Raw genomic sequence first — 20,403 nt, 5'->3', positions numbered from 1 at the left:
CCATCACCTCTAACTAGTTTCAAAACATTTTTGTCAACTCCACAGGAGACCTGAATCCATTATGCAGTAACTCCACATTCTCTTTTCCCTGCAGTCTCTGGCTATTTTCTGTCTCTATTGATTTACCTATTCTGGATATTTCATATAAATGGAATCATACAAAAAAAAAAAAAAAAGAACTTAGAGAAAATTGGGGCTATTTTAAAGCAATTATTACAACCAACTTGCTTTAGAATAAAATGTTTTCTGATTAGTCATCTGCAGCATATCCAGACATGCAAGGATCAGATAAAAATGGTCCGTTCTTGTATACGTGTGGCAGCTGTTACCTCAAGAAATTCCCAGTAATCCTCAGTCTTAAGTGCCAGACCAACCCAATTAAGATTTCAGGTCTTTCTTCATCAGCAGAGCCAGGAGTAGCCAAGTTAACAGAACCAATATTAATTCAAGTCTAGCTTCTCTGGTGTCAACATGACACCAGGTCCCACTGCTCACTTCCCACTTCCACTCTGTCCATCTGCCTAAATGTTACCCATCCTTCAAAGTGCAGCCCAAAACTCAGCTCCTTCATGAAGACTGTCTTCTAAAGCATACTAATTTTCCTCTTCCTGGAGCACTAATTGGTATGACATCCAATTAGCACTTAATTTTACGTTTCTGGCAGAAAGATATCTTTTATATACTTATTTAATTCAACTGTGAACATTATTCTTTTGCTCCCTGATTAGAATGCAGCTAGGAGTGGCAATCACACATTACAATTTGGGGGATCTTCTACACACTTATCAAATATCATGAACTACATATGAGCTCATCAAAAACTTGTTCAACAAATAAGGAGGTATTCTCAAATCAGTGATTTGCTCTGCTCCTAAAACTTCCCACATCTCTGCATCCATAAACACTTCACTAATTTAAAGGAATCTAAGAAACAGATATTAATCTACATCAAAGTAAATTTAGACAGATGGTAGATGGATGGAAAGATAGTGTGATGGTTAATTTTACATGTCAACTTGGAGGTTGTGGTTTTCAGTTGTTCTGGTCAAACACTGGCCTAGTTGTTACTGTGGCAGTATTTCATAGATGGGATTTTGCAATCAGTTAATCAGCAATTTATCAGTTGACTCTAAGTAAATGAGCTTATCCTCCATAATGGGGTGGTTCTCATACAATCAGAGATTCCCCCCCCCCCATTCCTACCCCCCTGCCCTGCTGTTTTTGCTGTCTGTGTCCATTCTCTGTATGATCTTCTGTGTCTCTTTCTCTTTTTGTCTTCTCATTTTCTCTTCTAGGATTCACCTGGATTTGATCCCGGGGACCTCTGATGTAGAAGAGGTTCCCTGTCACTTGTGCCACCTCAGTTCCTGGTTTCTGTTGCATCTCGCTGTGACTCTCACTTTCATTTCTCTTTTGTTGCATTGTCATCTTGCTGCATGGCTCACCATGTGGGCCTGGCTCACCGTGGGGGCATGCCTTTACCAGGAGGCCTCAGCGATTAAACCGAGGTCTTCCCATATGACAGGTGGAAGCCCAATCACTTGAGCCATATCTGCTTCCCCAATCAGACATCTTAAAAGAAAGAACTGAGGGAGTGGCTGAAGCTTGGTGGTTTGAGCACCTGCTTCCCATGTATGAGGTCCTGGGTTCAATCCTGATACCTCTTAGAAAGAAGGAAGAACTGAGAATTCCAGATGTCAGAAGAATTTCTACCTTAAGACTTCAACATCTACTCTTGCCAAAATTTCCAGCCTATCAACTTCCCTTAGGAATTCAGATTCAGGACATCAACACATTTTGAGCCTGAGGCCTGCCCTATAGTTTGGACTTGCCAGCCCCATGGTTGTGAGCCAATTTCATATATCTCTTTTTAAGTATACAGCCATATCTTGGTACTCAACTACTTTGAAACTCATCAAATTTGGTACTCGATGCATTTGGACACAAAATTTTGGCATGTAGTACCGTCATTTGTTTGGTAACTGACACACAAGCTAGAACTTGTTGGTGTCAGTTGCCTCATGACTCACTACCCTTTCCAGTCAAAACAAAGGGTCACACTTAAGTCATGTGGTAGATATTGCCCTATGCATATGCCAGTGAGGCCTTATCTTAGCTTCTGTGGTCATTTTGTGTATTTTTGAGAGTTTTTTTTCTCATTGTGGGTCCTAAGAAAATGAGCAGTGATAGTGCTGAGCAAAAAGAAAATTACTTCATACCACCGTTGAGCAAAAAAATGAAGTAATAGGTAAATATGAGAGCAGTATTCTTATTCCTGATCTTACTATGGAATATGGTATGCCTGAAACAACTGTCTCTACCATCATTAAGAACAAAGTAATTAAAAAAGGCTGATGTTGTTGAAGGAGTTAAAGCAGCAATAAAGCAGTTTCCAAACATTTGAGGAAGTTGAAACGCTGTTATTAATTTGGGTAAATGAGAAGCAGTTAGTGGGCAAGTGTGCATGTGAAAAAGCGAAAGCATTGCATGCCGGTATTTTGAAAAATAAACTGGAACTGAGTGATGAGTATGCAGAAGTTTTTAAGGCCAGTTATGGCTGGTTTGATAATTTTGAAGAGGACCAGCATCCATAGCGTCATGAGGCATGACAAGGCAGCGAGTGCTAATAAAAAGGCTGATGAATTTGACAGTGAATTTCAAGACTACGTAGAGGCTGAGGGTTTTATTTCCCACCAAGTTTTTAACTGTGATGAGACCAGAGGTTTTGGGAAAAAATGCTGAGTAGAATCTACATCACAAAAGAGAATTTATGGACAGAAGCTGAGACTCAGAGAGACTTTGAAGGATTTGAGGCTGATCCCAAGCCTTCAGGTACAGTGGGTACAGTTGTGCAGGATATTGTATCTTTGGGCCAATCCATAGGACTGGAGGTCAATGCTGCTGGTATTGAGGAGTCGGTGGAGGAACATCATGAAGAGCTCAGCACTGAGGAACTGCAGGTACAGAAGGAGCAGCAACAGGAGGTGGATGAAGAGATTTCTTCGGTTGAGGAGATAAGGGAGAATATCCCCAGTTCCTTGAAATGTGTACAGATTGGGCACACTTTTGAGGAATTCTGAAAAGACAGAAGCAAGCTGGGGTGCAAGCCGAAGAAAAGAGAAGGAACACCTCTAGTGGAAGTGCCCAATGTTCTATTGGAGGGAGACTCTCCTTCCAAACAACACTCCATGTACCTCTCCAACTCACCACTCTCCTCCCATTCCATTAGGCCATGGACTCTTTTCACTACAGGTGAAGGTTTTATTTTATTTAATGTAAGTATTTATTTTTAGGTTTCTCATGTAATGATATACAACCTAATCTTTTTACATATTGCCTTAAAATGTGCATTGTCTTTGGTGTGAGAACACATTATTTACATTATTCCTTATGGGAAAAACTTGTTTGGTACTTGTCATTTTTGGTACTCATACCTCTCAGAACCAATTAACGAGTACCAAGATACCACTTTGTGTGTGTGATGCTTCTAGTTTTTTCCAATTAATTACTGTACTGATTGTAATGTAATTGTTTCATCAAGTTAAGGAAGTATTACGCTCTTCCTATGCTGTTTTTAAAACCAAAAATTTATAAATTATATTGAAACATCTCTTTAGCACCTATGTGGGTGTTATTTTTCTACTTATCTAAAGCAATATGGTAAACATTAATTTCCTAATGTAAATGTATTTGCTCACTGCAGAAGGCACACTTGAGGTTGTCATTAATCAAAAATGAGTCATTAAGCACATTGTTTCCTCTGTTAACATGTTACAGCTGGACGGTAATCTCCCAAATCTTACAGGAGTAATACTTTTTCGTTTTGAGGTACCAGGAGCCGGGAAATGAACCCAGGACCTCGTATGTGGGAAGCTCCATGGCTCCCTAGTTGGTTTCTTCATTTTTTTTTGCTTGATTTTTTTCAGGAAACTGAACCCGGGACCTCCCATGTGGGAAGCAGGCACTCAACCACTTGAGCCACATCTGCTCCCTAGATTTGGGTTTAACACTGGTTGGGTGTTTTGTGAAGTAGGTTAAATAAATGGGCACATGCACAAAATTCTGCCCAAGATTTCATGGGGTTCGTGTATATGATAGATTAACTTTTTGCAGCAGGGATTCAAGAACACCATAATCCAATATGGCATGAAACAGGGAAATAGATCTTTTTATAATACTCTTCAAAATTTGTTATGTCTAATTTAAACACAGCAATTAAAGCTTTGTTAGGCAGGATAAAAGGGGTTGTCTTCTTGACACTCCTAGTAACTTCTTGACTTTGTGAATGGGACACTATTCAGCTCTATTTTTCTTCTGTTAGGAGGCATATTAAAATTTCTCAGGGATCAAAGTATTTTTTCCTTAAGTTTATAAAAACACATGCTTATAGAAAATTAACAGAAACATAAAGATCATGAAAGTTCTTCTAAAGCCACTGATAACAAGGTGGTGTTACTTCTCCAGTTTTAGTGCATAAACAAGTTATTTTACAAAAACTATTTTGCAAAGTTTTTAACAGTAAAGTTGGACATCTTGCCTTTACAATCCAGAGACAGTCCTCTCTTAATAGCTACTTAGAAATAAAATTGTGTGACGGTATCCTTATTAAATCAATCCCTTACTGACGGGTTATCTGGGTTAGCTGTAATAATTAAAGAAGGTACAATGAACTTCCCTGTGTATAATTCAGATTATTCCTATTAGGCACCTTCCTAGAAATGGAGTTACTGGGCCAAAGGGTTCAAGCATTTTCAATAAATCCCATAAAACATGCCTAAGGTTGGAACAATTATACTTCAACATACAGCATGCAAAGTGGGGCAAGTATAATTTAGAAATGCTCTTAATATCGTGGTACAATTACTTAATTTGGAAAATTTTACATACCAATTTTTCTTTTAACTGTTTTGTAATCATAGAGGGAAGTCTGACAGAATCTTTTGACTGATGGGCAATCACAATCTCAAGGGCAGGATTTGTAAAACTTCCATTTAAAAGGCAGCATCAGTATTAGACACTTAAGTTTTCTACAAAATCTCCACCCACATTGGTATCCTTATTGCTTATGGAATAAAATCAAAACTCAAAATGTGAACTATCCTAAGTCAGCTTTATTCCCCATTGCCAAGAACAGACTGCTTTTTCTGAGAACACACACCTTCCCATTCCTGGTTCCATGCATTTTACACTTCATTTTATATCCTTTTCTTTCTGTGTTCTTTCACTTCAAGGCTCAGCTTAAATATCACCTACTCTATAAAGTCTTCCATAATCCTCATGAAATTAATGGTCTTTTCCTGTACTCCCCTCTCATTTGTGCCTCTATTATAGTATTTCTATAATAAGCTACTAATTTGGAAGTCTTGGAGGACAGACACATTTATCTATTTCTTGAACAGTTAAGTATCCAATGCAGCACTTTGAAGAACATTCACTCAAAAACTGTTTGTAGAATACACACTTATAAAACTACAAATCCTTTAATTTCAAATTATCAGATATTAGTTTTTAAAGTATTGAAAAGAAACTTCTGCTCTTCTCAAAGCATATGCTATTAATAATCAGCTTTGTAGTTTAAAAAAAAGGAGGGCCTTCAAATAAAACAGTTGTACTATCTGCAGAAAAGTTATGATCAATTAACCTGCCTCTGCTGGACATCTGCCATCTTACTTCTTAGGATTGCAAATTTTTTTTCAGAAATAAAGAGACAGGAGGCTTGGGGGGGGGGGGCAGTTTATTATAAAATATCATGAAAAGCAATGATTAGAGCAAGTGAGTTTCTGCTTTATATTCCTGGCCAGAGTATAAAGTATCTGGACATCCTTATCAAAGCCAAGCTTTGAAAAAAACAGAGCCACCACGAAGACAATGCCACATTAAAATCTCTTTCTTTTAATAATTTCTGGTTTCCAACTGACTGGATGAGTTTCTTCTGTCTAGAAACAGAAAAGTTAAATTACTATTAGTTTCATATTTAATAGGTTTCCTTTCTAACACAAATAAGGTATATACTCCAAATCATATTACTTGGCATTATCCATTTAGTAGTTCTTTAACAATTTTAAGAGTAGTTGACAAACTTCTGGTATTCTCCACGTCTCTAATAAATGGTGTATAGTTTCACCACACAAGTTCAGTTTGTGGTATTTCATCTAAAATACAACTGCTATTTAGATACTCCAGTAATATCAGAGTTTATGATTCTAGAACTAATTTGCATAACTTGATTATTTACTATTATTCTTCATGCCAAGATTTTCCCAAAAACTGAAATAAAGCAAGTCAGAATAAAATTAAAACAATCTAATGATTTGCAGGCATCAGTGAGACCAATACAGAAATCTATGAACAGACTATTCAAGATGACAAATACCTTTATATAGATTTTTCCCTTTATCATGATAAATTCCAAAATTGGTATGACTGGTTTTTTTAAAAGTGTATGTGAAACAGAAAACTTACTGCTGTATCATCCTCTCTGTACACTTTAATGGTTTTATCAGCTTCAGCTGTTAGTAACCGACTTTCAGACTGATCGAAAGCACAAGCAAATATTCCTGATTCACTGTCCAAAGATCCAGGTTGCACAGCTGCATGAACTCTCTGAAAATTATAGCCAGTTCTCCAGTCCCAAAGATGCATAGTGCCATTGTCAGCTTAAAGGGGAAAATCTGGTTAAAGTTGGCATCTCTCCAACAGGGCAGTTTGAGAAACATTAAGGATCAATTATTGGCCAGCACTATGGTAATAACTATAGTTACAGAGTTACATAGGACACAGGTATCCAAGGTTCTCAATTTTGCTTTGTGTACTTTCAATTGTGCTTAACAATTTATTACAGATCTAAGAAAGCACCAAAAATTTGACATCAACTTCAGAATACTAAACCAAACAGGTTTCCCAGCCTAAGTTTAATTCTATTACCTAGGAACTCAAGAAGTCTAAAACTATGAAATATGAATTATTTTTATAATTCAAGTAGCATACTGAATTATATGAACATATGAACACACGTATTAGCATCCAAATACACTACGAATCAGGCAAGTTCTCCTATAATACTTAGGTGAGAGGCTTAGAAATACTACAAACTTGTAGATATTCACTAGAAGAAAAAATGACAGACTACTCATATTTATCATAAAAATCTCATTTTACCTCCAGATACTAGTACTCCATCAGAATTCACTGTCAATGTATTAATAATAGCATTATGACCAGAAAGATTTTGAATGAAACTTCCATCAGGGAATTTCCACTGTTTTATGTTATCTGGAGAACCAGATGCAAATGTGTAACTGAAATAAGATTAAAAGAATTAATGCTACAATAAACCAAGTTAAAATAAATGGTGGGCTTTAAAAGGTTATTACAGTTGTAATTTTGCATGAATACTCAATGATATATGCAGTTTCAGTAGAATATTTAGTTATACCAAAAAGTAAAAATAACAAGACATTTGTTTCTAATTAAGATTTTAACATTATTTAAAATATTAAATTCTAGAATTAATATTTTATTCTTATTTCCCCAATATTCTAAGCTGACCTGGAGCAGTAAATCCAACAAGCAAATGTAAAATTTCACATACCCTGCAAAGGGTGATGTGACTACTTTGGAGTGAGAGAGAAGGAGTGAGGGAGAGGAAGAAAGGGGGAGAAAGAGGAGGAGGGGGAGAAAGAGGAGGAGGGAGAGAAAGAATGAGGGCAAGGGAAATAGGAAGACAGGGAGTGGATATGAGTATGACCAGCCAAGTGCCAGGGGTGAGCAAGTAAAGTAAACAATTGTGATACTACGCTCCACCCTCTTTGGAGACCCTAACTATAATTTTCATGATTCCCACTGTTTTTTTCTATGTATATTAAGTTCCTATTCTACAGAATACATATATTTTTTCCTATGTATTCTAACTTTCATGTATAGAATAAACTAGTCTATGTGTATCTCAGCATCCAATAACATTTATGTACAAAAACATTAAACAGACACTATTAGCTCCCATTTTGACATGCAGCTTTTATCCATGATTAATTTACATCATTTGATGTTATTTTCCACTTTGTAGAAATTTTCCTCATCTAATGTTGCTATTTCAGTCCTATAGCCAAGAGCTGAAGAAAGAAGAGAAGCTAATTAGGAAAACACACTTACTGTCTTGGATGTAAAACCACAGCTCTGACTGATTTTTTGTGATTTGTTAATGTGACTCTTGTTTTTCCAGCCACCAAATCCCATAATCGTATTGTAGTGTCATGGCTTCCTGTAATGAATGCACATACACATACCACACACCCCAAAACATATACCAGGAAAAAGACTGCATGAGTTAAATATAATAAAATATGAAGCAGTTATCCATAGACACACATAATAAATGCAAATCACATTATCTCTTGGCTAAATTCTTCATGGTTCTAGAATTCTAGGTTGATTTTAAATTTAATTCTTAAAGCAATATAATATAAAGTTTGATGCAATGTCAATCAAAACAGGTAGAACAAATTTAAATAACAAATAAAACAAATAAATCCTTATTATCCCCTGGTGGAGAAAAAGGAAAAAACCCCAATGAATTTTTAGTTAATAAAGTATATCATCAAGTTGAAAGAATTATTTTCGAGTGTTACAGATCCACTGTTATTAATCTTATTTGAGAAAAATAAGACTCAATACCAATGCTACAGTTATTGGTCTCAGGGTATTTGGTCTTTTAACTGCAATTTCCTAGACTAATAAGCTTTATACTATAAAACAATGCTTAATTTTATCTAACAGCACTGTATTTTAGTTAGACATTACAAGACACCAAGTGTGACATACTTTGATATGCAAAAAGTTTAAGATAAAAACAACTGAGTATAGTCAAACTATAAGAAATTTCATGTGCCCATGATTCAAATATTTAAAATGCCACAGAAACACTGTAACACAATACAATGCAAGAGTCAATGGTGAATATAAAAAATGTATGTATAACCATAAGGCACATTGATATGAATATGCTGTATCTATCATACCTGTAATAATCTGTGGTTCTGCAGCCTGACACCTTACTGTAGCAACTGCATTTGTATGACCAGATAATGTGTGTACACTGGCTTTAGTTCTCACATCCCAAATCTAAAAAAACAGAATAGGCATACTGTCAAAGATCTGTATCCGTATTTCAGACAGATAAATGGATTACTTCAAGGCTGGGAAGGTATTAAGACAACTGTGTTGAAATATAATGAAGAAAGTGCTTAAATGAAAGATAATGATTGAAAAGCTAGATGGAGAATGTGAAGTTAGGAGGCAGCTGAAGGATCAGAGGAATTAAAGTCTAAGAACTAGTCTGTTGGAAGTACTCAATGAGAGCACTAGTGGATAATAATTACAAGGGTAGAATGAAACAAGACTGTCACATCTCAGGGAGAAGGAACTCCCAACAATAAACATAGTGAGATTATAGGACTAAGGACTAAATTGTACAAGTCAAGAAACTGAGGGACTAGAGTATTGATGGGTCAAGACAACTATCTTTAATTTTCTATGAAACAGTTACGACTCCAATACCAACTCTGCATACTACAAGATATAATATTTACAGATAAACACACAGCTCTATCCCATTTACCCGTGCAGTTGAATCTCGACTACAGGTTACCAGCACATCAATTGTCGGGTGCAAATCCAAACCATACACTGCACTTAGATGTCCATGATAGTGCCTTATAACCTAAAGAGAAAGCAGGAAAAGTAAACTTCCTATAATTAGAAAAAGAAATAGTGGCTCAGAATGTTTTAAATCCTTAAGGCCATGCTTACCTTATTATATTCAAGATCCCAGCATTTTACTTGTTTGTCTTCCCCACAAGAGAAGAGGTATGGGCTCCTTGTGCTTACTATCACACCACGCACTGTACTAATGTGCCCTGTCAGTGACAGTTTTAATTTGCCACTAGCGAGGTCCCAGATCTGCAATCAAAGACAATTTTATTTTTCATTGTTACCCCAAAGCAAAATTTTAGACTCTTGATATTAAAATTAGGTCTTCAAAAAAAGAGAAATATTTAACTATATTAGTAAAAGGAAATTTGTAAGATGAACCATCACCCCAAATGTAAGTAGTAGGGAATAAAGAATTAAAGGCATGCTTGAACTGGGAAAATATCTGTAAAAAATGACAAAAGGTTAACAGTCTTAATATATAAAGGAACAAAAGTATGAAGACCCGAAGTACTAAATTAGCCCCAAATCCCAACAATTTAAAACCCTGAAAGTGGTAAAGAAATGGAAAAAGTTCAACCTCACTAAAAATTTTGCATACACTGCCTTTAAAAAGATTAGTTATACCCACTTTTGCTTATCATATTAGTAGATATTTTAAAGGGCATACAGAACCAAAATGGTTTTGAATCCTCTCATACACTACAACTCACCCATTTTAGAACATAATTTGTACTTTGAGTATCAGCCTTAAGAATAGTAGACCCTTTAATTCCATTTCTAGGACTCTACCACAAAATAATTTAAAATATAGAAAAAACTTTATACACAAAGATTAACTGAAGTATTACTTGTCATAGTGAAAATCAGAAAATAATTTTAATATCCATTATAGAATAGTTAAATGATAGAGTATCCAACCATTTAAGAAGTTAAAGTTTTCCACAGGTATATGCCCCTAAGCAAGGTACAAAATTACATATCAAGCATGATTTTTAAAAACTAAACATTTGCACACAGGAAAAACAAAGTTTAGAAGGAAATACATTGATAAATATTCACAGAAATCAATACTAAAAAGAAATTCATCCAAATATCTAATAGCGTAGGATTACAGTTGGGTTAAGGTTCTTTCACAGGTCACTGTATTTTCTAGATTTTCCATAAATAAGCATGATTTAAATATACAGCCAGAAGGGGAAGAAAAAAGATTTAAATATCAAGGAATCAGTGGTAGATAGTCAGCATTTACTCTTTAGAAAAACTGTTGCTTAAATATCAACTTCAAACATATTTATTTGGAAATCTTAACTGGTATGGACAATAAAGTTTATTCTCAGACCTAAGAAATTAGGAGGAATGCAGCAGCAATTTTCACAAGGAGAAATAACACACAACATATTAAACTAACCTACAACGCAAGCACAAAGATATGTTTATTTTTACCTTCCTTCCTTATTACCTTTATAGTTCTGTCAGCAGATCCAGTAACAAACCACTGATTTCCAGGTTCCACAGCAATACAACGAACCCAGCCAAGATGCCCACTAATAACCTGTAGGAAGGAAAGAAAAATGTGCAGTCTCACCAACAGGTAAGTTAGAATTTGTTCAATTTTAACCAGCACCAGGGCTTGAACTGCCCCTCCCCACATCTTCAAATAATAAATTTATAAGATTATTGGCAATTATGTTTTAGAATGATAAATATTAAAGCATTTTCAAATGGATGAATGGATACACAAACTGTGGTAGTTTCTATACAATGAAAAATACTACACAGCGATAAAATGGAATACATCATCAACACGTGCTGTAAGTTGGATGAATTTCAAAGGCATTAAGCTTAGTGAATGAAGCCAGTCTTGAAAGGTTACATACTGTATGATTCCATTTATGTGACAGAGTAAAGAATAAAACTATATAGTGATGGGAAATGGTTCAAGGGTGGGGAGGATATTTAATATAAAAGGTGAGGACATGAGTGTTTTTTGAGGCATTAAACAACTATATTCCTAATAGTGGTAGTGGTTACCCAAATCTGTACACCTATTAAAATTCACTGTAACTGGAGAGCCAGAACAAAATGGTTAATTTACTATATACTTCGAAAAGATAATATGCATATACACCCATGTAAATATGTATATAGACAAACACATACACACACACAAAATCACGTGTAATACTTCATTTACCGGCTATGTACATATTTTTATTTATTTTTTTAAACAAGATAATCTTTTATTTTTTATTTTTTAAATTTTTTTAAAAATTTAATTCCCCCCCCTCCCCTGGTTGTCTGTTCTCTGTGTCTATTTGCTGCGTCTTGTTTCTTTGTCCGCTTCTGTTGTCGCTTCTGTTGTCGTCAGCTGCACGGGAAGTGTGGGCAGCGCCATTCCTGGGCAGGCTGCACTTTCTTTAGCGCTGGGCGGCTCTCCTTATGGGGCGCATTCCTTGCGCATGGGGCTCCCCTACGCTGCACGGCACTCCTTGCGCGCATCAGCACTGCGCGTGGACCAGCTCCACACGGGTCAAGGAGGCCCGGGGTTTGAACCGCGGACCTCCCATGTGGTAGACGGACGTCCTAACCACTGGGCCAAGTCCGTTTCCCCATATTTTTAGTTTAGATCTGATGCATTTTGAATCATTTAATTGATTATAGTTAAAAAGATAATTAGTTAAGCACCCCTTTGTTTTTATTCCCCTCAGCCTTCGTATTAAATATCTCAAATGCTTTCCTAAATTTATTTCTTCTTTCTCAAGTTACTAACCTATGAGTATTTTATACTGTATTATACACAGAATACACATACAGCTTTTAGTTAAGAAAGTTTCCTTCTCAAGATCCCTTTTAAGTTAGTGCCTAAGCCCATTCCCATTCCACCTCAGGTCACTTTCCCATTTCTCATATTCATTCCTTCTCCTCTTTAAAATTCTATTTCTCAGCCTTGCCAAATGGGTATCCATAATTCTCTGCACAGTGGAACAACTATGAACAACTTACCCTGTATAGTTTCCAAGGTGGATGCCACTGGGGTTTTGGCATTGTGGGGGCTTTTTTGGCCATCAGTGCAGAGTTCTTGGCATTACCAGTTTCCATAATAACCTAGACAGGGAATAGATATGTTATTATTTAAGATACCACACCTAAGATATCCAGTTATTAATTTAAAAATGGAAATTGAAAGAGGGGATATATGAAAGTTGTTTCTTTTCCCCCTAAAATAGGTAAAGTAGAAAGGGCAGGTAATTTTTTTCCCATAACTAGGGAAAAGAAATCTAAGACTTCTAATGAAAATTGCATTTTCAGTGTGCTAATTTTAATTTTAAAAGATCAATTTAAAACCTCAGAGACATAGTATTAGTTAGTAGCATATATCATTGTGTATTTCTTCAAATCCCAGGTCTGCCAATAACTATCTGAATGACCTTATGTAAAAATTACATAAACTCTCTGTGCCCCAGTTTCTTCATTTGCAAAACTGAAATATTAGTGCCTACCTCATAGGGATACTATGAATATTGAGTCAATCCATGTAAAGAATAGTGTCTACCAAGTAGTAAATGTTCCAAGTAATCTTATTATTCAAGTAATTTTAAGTATAGTAATGCCACTACCTTTGTTATATTTTAACATTATTGATTTGATATAGCAAAGGAGAAACTGATAGCTCCTTCTATTTATCTTCTAACACAGCATTTAAATAGTATTTAAAAAGGTACACTGATAACACCATCTTGTGTTACCATCCATACAAAAAAAATTTAAGTCCATAATCTGCCAGATAATTGTTAATAGCATTGAGGATACAGTGACAACAAAACAAAGCTCCTGCCTTCAAGAGGCTTATACTACATCTTCTTAAGGAAGTAGAAGGCCTAGGCAGGGAGACCTGGGAAGGAGGTAAAAGGAAGAAATGTGGTTTGAAAGCTACAAATTCATTCACTTCAAAAAGACAAGTCAACTGCACAATAAACTGGGAGAATCAAGTCCACACTTATTTTAAGTGACATAAAATAAAGTGAATTTTTTCTACAATGGCTTTCACCAATACTGATAAGGGCAGCTGCCATTTACTTACAGATAAGCATATATTTTTAAATGCTCACTTGTAAGACAGGAGTATATAGCCCATGAATATTATAATACTAATCGTACTCAACCCTAACCATATAAATCAACACAAACTTTAATAAAAAACTTTCATGTCTAACACATACTAAGTTCCAGAATAACACTACTTATATTTTCAATAGTGGCTAATAAATAGCACTTTACCTTCATCAAAACATACTAACTCAAATGTACAAGAATGAGAATATACTAAATTAAGAGAATTTTAAATTTCAAAAAGTACATCAAATCACTAACAACCCAAAGTTTAGGGCTATGAAATATGAATGATCACCTCAAGCTCTACGTACTTTAACAATCCCAAACAAAGTGTTTCTTTAATATTTTAAGGTAAGAGTATGGGGATGAAGGGAAGTGAGGTAACATGTTCCAAAAGTTTGAGACCTGTAGTTATTATTTGACACAGGGAAACTTACCGAAGTCATCACTGCAGGTTGTGAACGATCAGAAGCCCCAGGATGTCGGTATTCATTTCCACCAGGTGCAGTACGATTTGCATCAACCCTGAGGCAAAAGAAACATCACTTCTAAGTAATTAATGCCTGAAATCACATGGTCTGCAGAGCTGACTATTTCAAATTTGTGTAAGCCTTGAAAAGGAAAATGTCATATAATACAAACCAGTAACGAAACAGATTTTATAAAGAGAAAAAACGTGAACAGTGAAATATGCTTTCAAAATTTTTTAATTAGAAGCATAAAAATAGTTCATACCTGGCCTGAGAAGGTAATGCCACAGCTAACGACTGGGCAGCGGATTCACTTGGCATTCTCTGAATTTTAGTATCTGCTGTCAAAGCAACCCCTTTAAAACAAACAATGATTCCTTTTTTTGTTTAAAATAAAGCATTTAAAATAAAATATATGAATAAAGTGTTGTCCAAAAAGGTAAAAGTGATTATCTCCAGGTTGTATATTACAAAAACTTAATTATTAAGTTTTGTCTTTTGTTTCTAACTTTTTCACAATCAACATGTACTAGTTAATGACAAATTTAATAAATAGGTACTGATTGTTAGCACATAACTCAATTTTCTTTTGAGTACCAGCAGTACGGTATTGCCCCAGATAATGAAGTTCTATTTTTATTATCTTAGGGCATTACCTTCAGATGTAAAAATAAACAGTTTCCCAAATGTTTCCAAGAGTGAAAATAAATCGCTAAAATGAAAATCACCCAGTTCACCTGCACGTTCTATATGGTGAATCCTGACCTCTAAATTATTAAGAGCCTAGCTATCCTGTTTTTAATCTACTACCCTGTTACACTGGCCGCTGCATTAGTGTGCCACCCCCTCACCCTCCAACACACACATACGATACCTCCTTCCATACGAACACCTCTGTCACTTTTTAAGCTTACTGGTATTTACATATCTGACCTGACCACCAGTTAACAAACTTGTCTAAATGTCCCCAAGCAGTCTAAATGTCTTGAATTCCTAGCATGGTACCTAAAATAATATAGTTGCTAAAGAATGTTGCCGAATGAACCCACATGATACTATTAGTTAATTTTCATCTAAAAAGCAATGCCTTGGTGACTGTCTATTGAGCTTATCCTGTATATTATAGCAGTGTGAATTATATTATTGGCTCCATTCATAGAAATACATGTGACAGTAAGGCATTTTCAATACATAACAGCTCACTTACCAGGCCCTGGTGGATATGGATGGGTACCTGTCACCAAATATTCAACTTCTTGTCCTAAAAACAAATAAAAAAAGGAGCCAACATCAATGATGAATTTCTTACATAAAAGTGTTATCTCTTTTAATGAATCAAATGTTGTACAATCAAGTGGAGTTCTCAAATTTTCCCAACTAAACTTAAGCCTCACAAATAGTTTTGACCTCTGAAGACCATGCCCTCTTGCCAATATGAGGTCAAGAAAAAGTGGGCATTTGCTACATACCTAAAGGAGGCAAAGTGGTCATGCTGTCAACTGACAATCCACTATCAAGCAAATGTCTTCCCTGTGGAATTCTGGCTTTAGTCATGACAATTTTCAGTTTTATTAGTACTTACTATCATCTTTATAAACTAGAGCCAAGATATATGGTCCCTCAGAGTTTAAGTTTCTCTAAACTTTTCCTTGTCTCCCCTGTGAACTATGCCACATCCTAAGAATTTCTTCAATTATTATTCTACCATCTATTCTTCCTTACAAGACAGAAGCAATAATCTCATTCACTACTGTCATGAAGAAATCAAGACTTCTATTATACTCCCAATATAGTTGTTAAATACCATATGGCTCAATTAGTCCTTCTAGGAAGGGCACTAAGATATTTGATTTGTCTTTCTATTTGAAAAATTCACGTGCAAGTCCTGACATTTTTGATAATGCCATACTCACCCTGATTGGCAGGATACTGTTTATGACCGTATGAATCTGCTGCACTCTGAGGGCCCTTCTCTTTAAAATTTTCTTTGGAAGTAGGCATATGCAACACAGGACCATACTCATTACGAAGTTTGATTGCCATTTTCCGTTTGTGACTATTTAAAAAATATAAACATAAGAGTGTATTCTTAAATACTTTAAATATATTCACCAATGCAAATGTTCATAGCTAGCTTGGGAACAAGTACTTAACGTATTTGCCCAAGCATGTAGAAATAATTTCCATTAAGATCTGAAACATTTAAAACTTATTTCAAAAATTTCCAAGTGTGTTTCACACCATATATTTACTTTTGTTCATAATCCACCACATAGCAACCATTAAGTCTAAGTAATATTATTAATTTGTTACCCATTAAATACAAAACAGAAAACCTTTCACGATGAATAGTTATCAAGAGTCCAAAAGGTTTCAGGGTGTAGAGGTTAATCTGTCTTTTCAACATATCTTCCTTCAAATGTACAATATAAAAATATAGTAAGTTTCTGTAGCAACCTTCACTGAATTTATATTAAAAAGGTAGTTAGAACCAAAGTACTAATTAACTCAATATTTTAAAAAGAAATGCATTATTTTTAAGCATAGTTCACTTTATAGATTAAATGCTCGTTTGCTGAATTAAGTAAATATTTTAAAAGAAAATAAAGAACAAAGAAGGACCACTGCACATAATGCAATCCCAGACTGGAGCTAGAGATGTAAAACCAAAAATAGGCCATCACTCAAAAATCTTTATGATACTAACAAGAAAGGAAGGGATTAGAAGTACTGGCCAGGTACAATTTCAGCTCAGCAAGGCTCTGAGAGCAGAAGGAAGCTGAAAGCACAAACAAAGTGAATAATTATAAAATAAAACACCTAAAAGGTACTCTCATAGTTCTTGGATATCTGAAGACACAATTAATAAATAGGAGTTTTATGGTAAAAGACAAGGCCAAAAAAGGGGAATTAAATCAGCTTAAATTATGCCAAAACAACCCTCATTATTGAATAGATATCCTAGGAGTGAGAATTACTAACCAATTTTCAAAGGATTAAATAGTTCCTCTCTCCTTGCCCTCTTCCCCCAATATTTGAGGGCTTAAATATTCTAACAATTGAAAAAGAACCATACCTACCTTTCTTCATCTAAAGGCACAGGTTTTCCATTATCTGCTACAAACATGTCATGAGTCCTCTTCAATGACCTAAACACAAGTGTGTGCACAGAATGTTTCTGCACCTCCTAGAATGAAAGAGGGCAATTACACGTGAAGCCACAAATTACACATATCATAACCTAAATTAAATCTTATTAGTTATGCATTTTGTGTTTAAATATGTAAAAAGCTTTATACCACTCATCACAGCTACTTTAGTAAGCTGTAAGAGTCAAGTTCAGAGCAGAGTAAGAAGTTCCTCTTTGGCCAGAGCCACAGGGTATACCAACTGAATGACACTTAAAAAGTGCATACTCTGTATCTGGGAGGTATTGTGCTAGAATCCAACCACAGAATTATGTAGACAGTCATAGTCCCTGTGTTCAAGGGGAAACATGACTGATAAAAATAAGGAAAGTACTATGCTTAGTACTGTGATAAGTACTAGGAAGGAAACAAGCAGGAAGCTGAGACATAGAAGGGAGGAAATAAAAAACACTTAATGTAGAATGGTTAGAAAAGATCTCTCTGAGATGATATTCAAGCAGAAAGTGAGCCAGCCTTGCAGACTTCAGGTAAGAGCAGTCAGGTAGAGAGAAACTCCATGTACAAAAAGTATTTAGTAGCCAAAACAATACCAGAAACTGCAATACAGTTCTGTGCGTTGTGCAGGAAGGCAGGTTGTGGTGCAAGATGAGGTTGCAAGGGTAAGCAAGGCACAGGTCAGGTAAAGTATTTTAGACCTCTGCAAAAGTCTAGATTTTTGTTCTACTTGTACCATAACGCCAGTTAAGGATTACAATTTATGCTTTAAACCGATCAAAATAGAAGGAGATAAGTTGGGAGCTAACGCACTAGTCCAAGTAAAAGATTGTTAGTCTGCGATTGCAGTGGATATAGAGAAGAGTAGATCGAGTCAAGTATATTTCTGAGATAGGAGGAATAAGACCTGCTAATAAAATAACTGGTCAAGGTAGGAAAAGATGCAAAAATTCAAGAACAGCAGGTTTTCACGGACGAAGGGCTGGTATAAGAGGTGAAACAAACTCAAGGGAGATCGCCAGGATTTCAGCGTACAGAATCACCGACACTAACCCTGCGGCGGCAAGTACCAGTGGTCGAACATCAACAAAAGCCCGGCCTCTGAGGACAGTGCCCAGCTCACAAGGGCCAACAGAGAACTTGGAGAGATTATCTCAGATTTCCCGAACGCCGGAACGTTAAACTTGTGCTCTCACCCGGCCTCTTTCACTCCCCGAGAACCTTAAGAAGAGACCACCGGGCTCGGCCAAACAGCCTTCCCTTGCCCCAAGACTTCCAGCATCCTAGAGCCCAAAAGCCCGCGTCAAAGAAAAACAGTCCAGAGTCAAATTACTCCAGTTCATTTAAGTGTCCCTTTACCTCCACCATGATGCTGCCGTATATCCCACCCCTCCGGCAGAAAAAGAACACTAAACACCAACGCAGAAACCGCCGCCACAACTGAGTAGCCCCTTCCGGAATCTGGCGCCCTGGCGCCGGATGTGACGTAACCCATCGCACGCAAACTAGTAGCCCCCTGGACTTCTGGGGCATAAGGGGCGGGCCTTTCTCCTCGGAGCCGCCCCTAGAGGCGGAGTCTGGACGTGGACAAGCGAGGCTTCTCGAGGCGTCGGATTGGAAAGAGTGACTAGGAAATATTGAAATGGGACTATTTTCTAATTTACTCGCAGGCTTAAATGTTTTGATTTAGGGGGATGGTTGTTTGTGCAGTATTTCTCGGCAACAAGTTGCTTTTTATTCCGAGACCTAATTAATCACTTCTAGGGAGGGTCTGGAGAGCGAGCCCCTCCAGTCTGGGTTAAGGCTCCCTCTGCCAAGGGCTAGGGTCGCCAGTGCCCTTTATATCGCCTGGTTCCAGGGCCTGGCTGGAACCCTAGTCTCTGTTGTAGCCCTAGTGCTTGCAGCAATCATACAGCCCAGTAAACGCTTATTGAAGGAATACTCCTGAATAATAGTTTCTGTTTGATGGAATTTTGACATGGGTGATACGCAAAGGAAATTTAACAGTTTTGGCAAAAACCCCAAACTAATGTTTCAAAACGTTTTAACTCTTGGGGTTTTCTACTTGCCTGGTGATTAATGCAACTTGGTAAAAGCCGGTACAGCTTCCCAAAGCTGGTGGAAGAAAGAACTGGAGAGTTGAACAATTTTTATTTATACACATCTGGTGCCAAAGTATTGTTGCTTAGTTTTGTTTTCTACCCAGGTAAAATGTGTGCATTTTGGTCAATCTTGCTCAATTATTTTTCTATGTTAAAAGAAAAAATGGTGGAATTGAGTATTTGCAAACTGAAATAGACATTTCACTGATTCTGCCTCTTTCTTAACCGTAATCAGTTCCACTGATCCTGTCACCAGAGCATACTGTTTATAGAACTATAAAAAGTCTAGCAATGAGTTAGTAATCTTATTTCAAAATTCATTATTTTTTTAATTCACTAAAAGCTTTAAGTTCAGGTTTTTACTTGAAAAAACAATCATCCATGAATTTGAGTGTAAGTTTGGCCTAAAATATTTTTTGTAAAAATGGTAACTGATAATGGGTCTTGCAAAGAAATGCCATAATTATAAAATATGTACTTGGGAACTTAAATCTTATTATAATTATTGTAGATAGCAATAACTATACAAAAGAACATGATTTTAAATGACAGCTGTAAGAAATGTAAGATTATAATATACGTGGTAATATAACATCTAGTTGGATCCATTAATCATCTTTAATCATCTTGGAAATGCTTAATTTATAAACCTGGACTCATGAAAACATTGTAGTGATTGAGGCAAATAGCACTAGATTATGAACTTTAAATACTGTCCAAGTGACCTTATTCTCTAGCTCAGGAATCCATGAATTATGTGCAGTTGTATGCAAATTCTATACTTATATAAGAAAATTAATTTTTTTCTGGCAAAGAGGTCTGTAGGTTTCATAGAATTCATGAAGGGGTTCAGAATCCCAAAAA

At 36.1% G+C, this 20,403-nt stretch overlaps 1 protein-coding gene across 1 annotated transcript; it reads right to left on the bottom strand.

Moving 5' to 3' along the window:
- Window positions 1–5,716: 5,716 nt before the first annotated feature.
- Window positions 5,717–18,985, bottom strand: PLRG1 (pleiotropic regulator 1). Its single transcript, XM_004446458.5, has 15 exons — window positions 18,797–18,985; window positions 17,375–17,481; window positions 16,208–16,350; window positions 15,502–15,555; window positions 14,560–14,650; window positions 14,262–14,349; window positions 12,715–12,816; window positions 11,171–11,263; window positions 9,808–9,957; window positions 9,617–9,718; window positions 9,018–9,120; window positions 8,152–8,260; window positions 7,159–7,298; window positions 6,463–6,656; window positions 5,717–5,936 (listed from the first exon to the last, which is right to left on the bottom strand). Exons 1-15 carry the CDS (start codon window positions 18,968–18,970, stop codon window positions 5,877–5,879), a joined length of 1,710 nt encoding a protein of 569 aa, XP_004446515.2. The 5' UTR covers window positions 18,971–18,985; the 3' UTR covers window positions 5,717–5,876.
- Between the last annotated feature and the right edge of the window lie 1,418 nt (window positions 18,986–20,403).

This window comes from Dasypus novemcinctus, chromosome 1 (genome assembly GCF_030445035.2).
Source record: "Dasypus novemcinctus isolate mDasNov1 chromosome 1, mDasNov1.1.hap2, whole genome shotgun sequence".
NCBI lineage: Eukaryota > Metazoa > Chordata > Mammalia > Cingulata > Dasypodidae > Dasypus > Dasypus novemcinctus.
This window is presented reverse-complemented; position numbering and strand designations above follow the sequence as displayed.